We start from the raw sequence: 11,529 nt of genomic DNA, 5'->3' as shown, positions 1-11,529 counted from the left end.
ATCGTGGATGTTATGAGAAAGAATATTACCCCTGCACTCCTGTACAACGCTGAAGGCAACTAAGCGAGAGCAGAGAGGTTAGGAAGCGTTGGAAATCCTCCCCTCTTATATCATATCTTTCTGGGGGTTTCCTCAAAGGTTCAACTACTGATAGCACCTCGCTCAAGAGGGAAAGACTGCCACTTTTATATACGAAAAACGGTTCAAACAAGAAATTTACCAGCTCACGTTTACTAGCGAAACATCACAACAATCAGTATGGAGGATGAAGGTACAGGCATCAAACCTGCTGAAGATATTCAAGAGGCTACAGCTGAAGTTCACTACCAGAGTCCCATCCTCAGGTCCAACACTGGTGAACTTTGTGAGTAACAGACGCAACCATTATACTGGCGCCGCTGTGTGGCCACTGCCTGGTATCCTGGCTCACTAGCCTGGATCTGGTGAGCCATTATGGGACTTTTTTGACTGGAAAAAAACGAAGTCGAGCGAATGCAGCATTTTACATGTCAACTCAATGTAAGATACACGAACTTTGTATCATTTTCCTTTTAGAGTAGAATGTGAGGGAAGCTGAAAGTAGGAAATCGCGAAGCCTCTAAAAAGGGAGGGACACATTCCCATAACTCCGCCAGGTAACAGAACATTCGTCGCCGACAACTGTCACATTCCAGAAGCAACAGATATGTAAATATTAATGTAAATCATGGCACCAACTGAAGACTTAATACAACGAGTCACTAGCGATTCCCTTTGATATAAAGGAAAAGAAGTTGCTGCTCACTGGGTGTGCTCCAACCTTCTGTCTACGATCGTGTTCGGCTGGAGGTCTAGCTTCGGTATTGTCAGTTCTGTGAATTACACCCGTTACGTTGCCAGACCTTAGCAGCAGAGAGCGGTTGTGCAGCGTCCAGTAATTGCTAGTCTTGTTTTCTGTTACCCAACTGTTCTGAACGAAAAGCAGAAAAGAAAAACAAATTCTCTACCTATCCTCATTATCTGGACTCATGTAGTCAAGCAAAAAAAAAATCAACAGTTATGTTAGAAACTATATTTGAATTTTTCCATTACCTTCATAGAAGAAAATACTAAATGGAAGATACAAAAAATTCACTGAATATCGACAGATGAATTAGCAGATTGAAAGTCTGCAACTGGAAGCGAATGCAGTGTCTCCACACTTTCATTTACGTAACATCATATGAAGAAAGACACCACCAGATGCATCATCACTACAGGCGTGATAAAGTCACTTTACCCTAGAAAAATGCATCTTCACCTGCTGCTGTTACTCTGTAATAGTAGTAGTGGAAGTAGTAGTGGGTGGCAAGCAGTCACCAACCAGGGCGATTTTATCGTCTGGGTTTCGGTAGGAATGGCAGCCAGCACTGCGGCCTTTGCTACGTACCCTTTCCCCTGCGTCAAACACATGTGGGTTGCCGGCATTCAGTGTGTCCCACATCCTCTTTTCCTCATACAAACTCATGCAAACATATAACTTTATTTCTGTTTCTATTTTTCTTACCCATCTACATTTCAACATTTGTGGCAGCAAGACCATCATGTATGTAATCCTCCGGCGTCGACTCGTGGCGGCGTTGCCTATCGAGAGAGGATGAGCGGATCCCAAGACCACTTAATCGTCAACATGCGACTGCGATCTACTCCCTCTCCACAGCAGCAGATCCCAAACATAATCTGTTTCTATCTATTCCTGCAACATTGGCGGTCTTAATTCTAACCCCCTTGCTGAGCACCACCTGTTTACCTCCTTTAATCTCTCTGAAATGCAACTGTCTGAGGTCGCTTCTCCTCTGGACCATTATATCTCCAGCTATATTCTCCAACATCGTCTCCGCAGTGAAAATTGTACCGACTGTAATACAAAAACGCCTGTTACTCGTCTCACAGATCTTTCCAGTTCCTCCATCGACGTACAACTGTTCGACTATTTAACTTCTTGCCACGATGCTTTGCTGAGATCCTCTGTGTAGAGATTTCAACATACACCACAATGGTTGATTAAGCTAAGATCGGGACGATCCTGGTGAAGCCGAAGACTTCTTTTTCCCTTCATAACAATCTGGAACAATTGATTAATTGAACACCCTTTAAGAGTTGCTCTGGACCCTCCTAATATTCCTACACCATTTCTTCCCCCCCATAGGGCCCTCTAACCACAATTCTATTTCTGTTAATTGTAACTGAGCACATGCATCCTCCATCCACCTTCGAAATCCCAACCTTAGCACTTTGGGAGATTTTGAAGGTCATCCTTGCGTTTCTTTTTTATTGTTTCTCCTTAGTCGGGAGGCCTGGTGTTGTGCTCTTCTTTGTAAAGTCTGGAACATTTTCATTAAAAGAATGTGGTCTGACTTGACTTCTACTAACAAACATTTTTGGTCCAAAACCAAAATCATCTCCAGGAACTTCTGTAATGCGTCCTTTCCACCTGTTTTCCAGCCTGATCATTCTATAGCTATGTAACTCTGCAACTGATAAAACTGTTCATGCTGGTACTGTCTTCCTTCTGGATGATTCAGCTTCTAATCTTCCGCCCCATCTCGCACTAACCCTGTGTCATCTATATTCTCATGACCCAGGGTCTTCCAGGTACTCTTCCAACTCCGTGTGGACAAGGTGCGCGGTTCAGATGGCACACCTCTTCTTGCTTAATGTTAGTGTACCTCTGAGCTTGCTTGCCTGTTTCGCTTGTATTTATAAACAAAACTTTTTCTCCGCTTGCAAGCACGCATTAGTGTGGCCCATCCATAAGAAAGGAGGCCGCTCCCTTGCTCTACTGCTATTTCCAGATTCCTTGAAACTCCCACTTTTTTCAAACACTTACAATCCCATTCTCTTCTTTCAGATCACCAGTATAGACTCCGCAGTGCTAGGTGTACTGGTGATCACCAGTATGGACTCCGCACTTACAATCCCATTCTTTTCTTTCAGATCACCAGTATAGACTCCGCAGTGCTAGGAGTACTGGTGATCACCAGTATGGACTCCGCAGTGCTAGGAGTACTGGTGATCACCAGTATAGACTCCGCAGTGCTAGGAGTACTGGTGATCACCAGTATGGACTCCGCAGTGCTAGGTGTACTGGTGATCACCAGTATGGACTCCGCAGTGCTAGGTGTACTGGTGATCACCAGTATGGACTCCGCAGTGCTAGGTGTACTGGTGATCACCAGTATGGACTCCGCAGTGCTAGGTGTACTGGTGATCACCAGTATGGACTCCGCAGTGCTAGGAGTACTGGTGATCACCAGTATGGACTCCGCAGTGCTAGGAGTACTGGTGATCACCAGTATAGACTCCGCAGTGCTAGGAGTACTGGTGATCACCAGTATGGACTCCGCAGTGCTAGGTGTACTGGTGATCACCAGTATGGACTCCGCAGTGCTAGGTGTACTGGTGATCACCAGTATGGACTCCGCAGTGCTAGGAGTACTGGTGATCACCAGTATGGACTCCGCAGTGCTAGGAGTACTGGTGATCACCAGTATAGACTCCGCAGTGCTAGGAGTACTGGTGATCACCAGTATGGACTCCGCAGTGCTAGGAGTACTGGTGATCACCAGTATGGACTCCGCAGTGCTAGGAGTACTGGTGATCACCAGTATAGACTCCGCAGTGCTAGGAGTACTGGTGATCACCAGTATGGACTCCGCAGTGCTAGGTGTACTGGTGATCACCAGTATAGACTCCGCAGTGCTAGGTGTACTGGTGATCACCAGTATGGACTCCGCAGTGCTAGGTGTACTGGTGATCACCAGTATGGACTCCGCAGTGCTAGGTGTACTGGTGATCACCAGTATGGACTCCGCAGTGCTAGGTGTACTGGTGATCACCAGTATAGACTCCGCAGTGCTAGGTGTACTGGTGATCACCAGTATAGACTCCGCAGTGCTAGGTGTACTGGTGATCACCAGTATGGACTCCGCAGTGCTAGGAGTACTGGTGATCACCAGTATAGACTCCGCAGTGCTAGGTGTACTGGTGATCACCAGTATGGACTCCGCAGTGCTAGGTGTACTGGTGATCACCAGTATAGACTCCGCAGTGCTAGGTGTACTGGTGATCACCAGTATGGACTCCGCAGTGCTAGGTGTACTGGTGATCACCAGTATAGACTCCGCAGTGCTAGGAGTACTGGTGATCACCAGTATGGACTCCGCAGTGCTAGGAGTACTGGTGATCACCAGTATGGACTCCGCAGTGCTAGGAGTACTGGTGATCACCAGTATGGACTCCGCAGTGCTAGGAGTACTGGTGATCACCAGTATAGACTCCGCAGTGCTAGGAGTACTGGTGATCACCAGTATGGACTCCGCAGTGCTAGGTGTACTGGTGATCACCAGTATAGACTCCGCAGTGCTAGGTGTACTGGTGATCACCAGTATAGACTCCGCAGTGCTAGGTGTACTGGTGATCACCAGTATGGACTCCGCAGTGCTAGGTGTACTGGTGATCACCAGTATAGACTCCGCAGTGCTAGGTGTACTGGTGATCACCAGTATGGACTCCGCAGTGCTAGGAGTACTGGTGATCACCAGTATGGACTCCGCAGTGCTAGGAGTACTGGTGATCACCAGTATAGACTCCGCAGTGCTAGGAGTACTGGTGATCACCAGTATGGACTCCGCAGTGCTAGGTGTACTGGTGATCACCAGTATAGACTCCGCAGTGCTAGGTGTACTGGTGATCACCAGTATGGACTCCGCAGTGCTAGGAGTACTGGTGATCACCAGTATAGACTCCGCAGTGCTAGGTGTACTGGTGATCACCAGTATGGACTCCGCAGTGCTAGGTGTACTGGTGATCACCAGTATGGAGTCCGCAGTGCTAGGTGTACTGGTGATCTCTCCTGTGTAGCTCACCTCTGGTCCTCTTCTCTCAGAGTTTCTGGTAAACTTTTGTCGTCCATCTCTTCATCTTCATAACATTTGACAGGGTGTGGCATAAGTCTTTCCTATCTAAAATTCCTTCCTTTGGTACCTCTACATCTCTCTGATCTCTAGTGTATAGTTTCCTCTCTGGCTGTTCCACTGTCGTCGTGGTCGATGAAGCCACTTACCTCTCCTTATCCTCTCCATGGTGGTGGTCCTCAAGGGTCTGTCCTGTTGCCTATACTCTTGTTTCTCAAAGTAAATGGTCTCTACTTCTGGCCCTATTCGCTCTTGCTAATGATTCCACTTTACACACTCCATCTCACTCTTGTTCCCCTTATCCCTTAAAAACCTTTTTTTTTTTTCTCTCGTCCTGATCATATTTCCTATCTCAGCGTTCCGTAGCGGGGAAGCAGTAAGGTGTAGTTTTCAATAATGCTCAAACTTAATTTCTCCTTATATCTTTCTGTAAGTTTCATTTGGTTCCACTTTGTTCAATTCAAAGACACCCTAATTCAGCTCTGTATTAACATAAACATGTTGGGCAAAATCATATGCTCCACTCTCTCCTGGAAACTCCACATAAACTGCATCACAGTCTGCTCCTCAAAAGCTGTTAGTGCTGTATAAACTGCTCACACATCTGGGGTGGCTCACCCTCCACCTCCCTAGTAGCCAGAGTGGAATAAAAAATCTTCCAGCTCATTACTTCTCCCGGCATCACTTGTCTTCAACCTTCCCTTTCCGCACGACGCCATGTTGCTGCTCACTCTCTCTTCTGTAAGTATTATTTTGGTCATTGTTCTCGTGGACCGCCTGCATGTGTCCCCACCCAAAGGGTTTGGCCCTGAGGCACGCGTTTGGCCGCTGCTTCCCGCAGCATCTCTGTGGAGATCGGAAATTCGAGGATTGGCTGTTATGATGCCTCTTTCAAGTATATATTGATAATCAAATATTCAATGGACAGATAAAGATTTAGATAAAAGATTCTGTGAAATAGGATGAAGAAGAATCCCACGTCACATTCATCAGCTGAACATGGCTGAGACACAATTTCCTTGGTACTTCTCGTTCTGGGTGGCATCTAGACACATGAAATTACTGTCATACACAAGTCTCAGGTCTGGCGAGGTGAGCTGCACTGGACTTGTTTGGGTAGTGCTGACGTAGTGGTGCTCTCACATGCCAGAGGGAGGCTGGCTCTCTTGGTGGCCGGATGGGATAACAAGGCCAACCCTCGAGGTTCAGTGCTTAGCTCCCTCACCACCGGCGGGCCGCCCTCATCACCTCCTAGTTGTAGGCAGGTTTGATCTCAAACATCTCCAAAGCCAAAATCACGGTAAGTCTATTGCATAGCTCATGGTGTGGCACGGACACGGCTCCCTAATGATTTCCAATAAACGCTTTGATGAATTTTGAGGAGAAATGATTACATCTTTCAGAAGTGGCCCATGCGAGCCCGGCTGTACGCGGGTGTGGGAGCGACGGACGCCGTGACGCTGTTGTCCGAGCAGCAGGTAGCAGGGCGGCAGCTCCGCACCAAACTGAGTTCGCCGTCATCGACCACTCACGCCCATCGCCAGCCTCCTCCCTACGCCGCGCCGACCCTCCACCACAACCACGCCACTCTCACACACCACAAAGCACAGGGTCAAGGAGGAGTGGAGTTCGTGTCGTCCAGCACAGCTTCAGGAATCTTCCTTCAGGAGTTCGGCTCAGGAGACCAGATCGACAAGTCTTACGCCTACCCTTACGTGTGTCCAGTGAACCCCAGCCTGTGTGAGGGAGGCGGTAGCCCACAGTGTGCCCAGCCACCACACTACCCCAGCTCCTACACGTGGGAGGGGGAGGGGGGTTGGGGCCCGCACACGCCTTACGATGACCTGACCTCCTGCCACTCCCCGTGCCGGGTCAGCCAGCCCTACACTGGATACACGGGCTACTGGACCGCCTGGAATGACTGACCCCCAACCACACCTGACCTGCTGCAGCCATGTCCCCCGGGGTCATGTGACCCGCCAAACCTGACCTGCAGCAGCCATGTCCCCCGGGGTCATGTGACCCTCCTCACCTGACCAGCAGCAGCCATGTCCCCCGGGGTCATGTGACCCGCCAAACCTGACCTGCAATTTATATCAAAATATTTTGTAGTTCCAGCATTTAAGGATGAAAATCCACCTGAGTTTCTGTAATTCCTTTAAAAGCAATAAAAGCAGCAACAGAAAATCGACCAGCCAGTACGGCACAACACCACACCTTACTAGTTCTGCGCTGCCTGTCTGGCTCAGCACCAACGCACTTGTTGATCATCTGCTGATCCACAAACACGTGTCCTTGTAATTTTCCACCAGTCCCCACATACCATGTCCCCCGGGGGTTCAGTGAACCTCCTCACAACCTGTGCCACAACTCCTTCCTCACTAGACCTGCTGTATCAACTCCCTCACCTCCTGGATCAACTCCTCCCTCACTAGACCTGCTGTATCTACTCCCTCACCTCCTGGATCAACTCCTCCCTCACTAGACCTGCTGTATCAACTCCCTCACTTCCTGGATCAACTCCTCCCTTACTAGACCTGCTGTATCTACTCCCTCACCTCTTGGATCAACTCCTCCCTCACTAGACCTGCTGTATCTACTCCCTCACCTCTTGGATCAACTCCTCCCTCAATAGACCTGCTGTATCAACTCTCTCACCTCCTGGATCAACTCCTCCCTCACTAGACCTGCTGTATCAACTCCCTCACCTCCTGGATCAACTCCTCCCTCACTAGACCTGCTGTATCTACTCCCTCACCTCTTGGATCAACTCCTCCCTCACTAGACCTGCTGTATCAACTCCCTCACCTCCTGGATCAACTCCTCTCTCACTAGACCTGCTGTATCAACTACCTCACCTCCTGGATCAACTCCTCCCTCACTAGACCTGCTGTATCAACTCTCTCACCTCCCGGATCAACTCCTCCCTCACTAGACCTGCTGTATCAACTCCCTCACCTCTTGGATCAACTCCTCCCTCACTAGACCTGCTGTATCAACTCCCTCACCTCCTGGATCAACTCCTCCCTCACTAGACCTGCTGTATCAACTCCCTCACCTCTTGGATCAACTCCTCCCTCAATAGACCTGCTGTATCAACTCTCTCACCTCCTGGATCAACTCTTCCCTCACTAGACCTGCTGTATCAACTCCCTCACCTCCTGGATCAACTCCTCCCTCACTAGACCTGCTGTATCAACTCCCTCACCTCCTGGATCAACTCCTCCCTCACTAGACCTGCTGTATCTACTCCCTCACCTCTTGGATCAACTCCTCCCTCACTAGACCTGCTGTATCTACTCCCTCACCTCTTGGATCAACTCCTCCCTCACTAGACCTGCTGTATCTACTCCCTCACCTCCTGGATCAACTCCTCCCTCACTAGACCTGCTGTATCTACTCCCTCACCTCTTGGATCAACTCCTCCCTCACTAGACCTGCTGTATCTACTCCCTCACCTCTTGGATCAACTCCTCCCTCACTAGACCTGCTGTATCTACTCCCTCACCTCTTGGATCAACTCCTGCTTCAGAGCTCTTGCCACACAACGTCTCGTGAGGTTGGCACACAGAGCGGATGTGTTGGTTAACAGTATGGTCGCAGAAGGATGTTAACTTCGCGACGATGGCTGGGACAACAACACCTGGACAACCACACACAAGATACAGATGATGAAGATGTTTGATGCAATCTACCGACGATGACCTCTCACTCGCTGTGTAACCACTTGCGAGAGGAGTCCGGTAGCGCTGCACTGCATTCAGCACCGAGGACAGGAGAGACTCCTTTGAAGCAAGAACTTCTTTCGCGAGACTGTACCCCATATCGTCTAGTATTGGCTAATTATGATTTTTGATGCATGAATGATTCAAGGTGAAGCGCCTGAGCATTGGCGGAATGTATGCTGCCTATCCACTCATAAACACATATGAATAAATAAACGCCCATACACACACATATACATACATATACATATACAATCAGTGGACTGAGCCAGGGCCCGTGAAACGTCTGGGATGGGTCATGAAGGGGTGTGTGGGGCCTGGATTTGGAGAGGGAAGCTGTGATTTCAGTGCATTATACATGACAGCTAGAGAATGGATGTGCGTAGATGTGGCTTTTCTTCGTCTATTTCCTGACGCTACCTCTCTGACGCAGGGGGGAGTAATGCTGTTTCCTGTGGGGCGGGGTGGCGCCGAAATGGACGAAGGCAAGCAAGAATAAATATGTATATGTGCATATATGTATATATCTGTGTATGTGTATGTATATGTGCATATGTTGATATGTGTATGTATGTATATATACGTGTATAAGCATCTATGTATATATGTGTCTAAATAAGTCGATAGGTCTTCGTTTGTTTTCTGGCACTACCTTGGTAACGCTGGAAACTATGATCAACAGTAATAATAATAATGATATATATATATATATATATATATATATATATATATATATATATATATATATATATATATATATATATATATATATATATATATATATATTTTTTTTTTTTTTTTTTTTTTTTTTGCCGCTGTCTCCCGCGTTTGCGAGGTAGCGCAAGGAAACAGACGAAAGAAATGGCCCAAACCACCCCCATACACATGTATATACATACGTCCACACACGCAAATATACATACCTACACACCTTTCCATGGTTTACCCCAGACGCTTCACATGCCCTGATTCAATCCACTGACAGCACGTCAACCCCGGTATACCACATCGCTCCAATTCACTCTATTCCTTGCCCTCCTTTCACCCTCCTGCATGTTCAGGCCCCGATCACACAAAATCTTTTTCACTCCATCTTTCCACCTCCAATTTGGTCTCCCACTTCTCCTCGTTCCCTCCACCTCCGACACATATATCCTCTTGGTCAATCTTTCCTCACTCATTCTCTCCATGTGCCCAAACCATTTCAAAACACCCTCTTCTGCTCTCTCAACCACGCTCTTTTTATTTCCACACATCTCTCTTACCCTTACGTTACTTACTCGATCAAACCACCTCACAACACACATTGTCCTCAAACATCTCATTTCCAGCACATCCATCCTCCTGCGTACAACTCTATCCATAGCCCACGCCTCGCAACCATACAACATTGTTGGAACCACTAATCCTTCAAACATACCCATTTTTGCTTTCCGAGATAATGTTCTCGACTTCCACACATTCTTCAAGGCTCCCAGGATTTTCGCCCCCTCCCCCACCCTATGATCCACTTCCGCTTCCATGGTTCCATCCGCTGCCAGATCCACTCCCAGATATCTAAAACACTTTACTTCCTCCAGTTTTTCTCCATTTAAACTTACCTCCCAATTGACTTGACCCTCAACCCTACTGTACCTAATTACCTTCCTCTTATTCACATTTACTCTTAATTTTCTTCTTTCACACACTTTACCAAACTCAGTCACCAGCTTCTGCAGTTTCTCACATGAATCAGCCACCAGCGCTGTATCATCAGCGAACAACAACTGACTCACTTCCCAAGCTCTCTCATCCCCAACAGACTTCATACTTGCCCCTCTTTCCAAAACTCTTGCATTCACCTCCCTAACAACCCCATCCATAAACAAATTAAACAACCATGGAGACATCACACACCCCTGCCGCAAACCTACATTCACTGAGAACCAATCACTTTCTTCTCTTCCTACACGTATACATGCCTTACATCTTCGATAAAAACTTTTCACTGCTTCTAACAACTTGCCTCCCACACCATATATTCTTAATACCTTCCACAGAGCATCTCTATCAACTCTATCATATGCCTTCTCCAGATCCATAAATGCTACATACAAATCCATTTGCTTTTTTAAGTATTTCTCACATACATCCTTCAAAGCAAACACCTGATCCACACATCCTCTACAGCTTCTGAAACCACACTGCTCTTCCCCAATCTGATGCTCTGTACATGCCTTCACCCTCTCAATCAATACCCTCCCATATAATTTACCAGGAATACTCAACAAACTTATACCTCTGTAATTTGAGCACTCACTCTTATCCCCTTTGCCTTTGTACAATGGCACTATGCACGCATTCCGCCAATCCTCAGGCACCTCACCATGAGTCATACATACATTAAATAACCTTACCAACCAGTTATAATACAGTCACCCCCTTTTTTAATAAATTCCACTGCAATACCATCCAAACCTGCTGCCTTGCCGGCTTTCATCTTCCGCAAAGCTTTTACTACCTCTTCTCTGTTTACCAAATCATTTTTCCTAACCCTCTCACTTTGCACACCACCTCGACCAAAACACCCTATATCTGCCACTCTATCATCAAACACATTCAGCAAACCTTCAAAATACTCACTCCATCTCCTTCTCACATCACCACTACTTGTTATCACCTCCCCATTTGCGCCCTTCACTGAAGTTCCCATTTGCTCCCTTGTCTTACGCACTTTATTTACCTCCTTCCAGAACATCTTTTTATTCTCCCTAAAATTTAGTGATACTCTCTCACCCCAACTCTCATTTGCCCTCTTTTTCACCTCTTGCACCTTTCTCTTGACTTCCTGTCTCTTTCCTTTATACATCTCCCACTCAATTGCATTTTTT

The 11,529-nt window shown here is 47.3% G+C and overlaps 1 protein-coding gene across 1 annotated transcript in view; it reads left to right on the top strand.

Annotated features, from left to right (window-relative positions):
• LOC139754888 (uncharacterized) overlaps positions 1-7,125 on the top strand; it is a 21,589-nt gene extending 14,464 nt beyond the window's left edge. The window contains exon 5 of the mRNA XM_071672713.1: positions 6,338-7,125. Coding sequence (XP_071528814.1) covers positions 6,338-6,859 — 522 coding nt within the window. The 3' untranslated portion in view covers positions 6,860-7,125. The remainder of the gene's footprint in view (positions 1-6,337) is intronic.
• The last annotated feature ends 4,404 nt before the right edge of the window (positions 7,126-11,529 follow it).

Source organism: Panulirus ornatus, chromosome 18, assembly GCF_036320965.1.
Source record: "Panulirus ornatus isolate Po-2019 chromosome 18, ASM3632096v1, whole genome shotgun sequence".
NCBI classification, from domain to species: Eukaryota; Metazoa; Arthropoda; class Malacostraca; order Decapoda; family Palinuridae; genus Panulirus; species Panulirus ornatus.
Note: the sequence above shows the minus strand (reverse complement) of the source record. Positions and strands in the feature narration are given on the sequence as shown.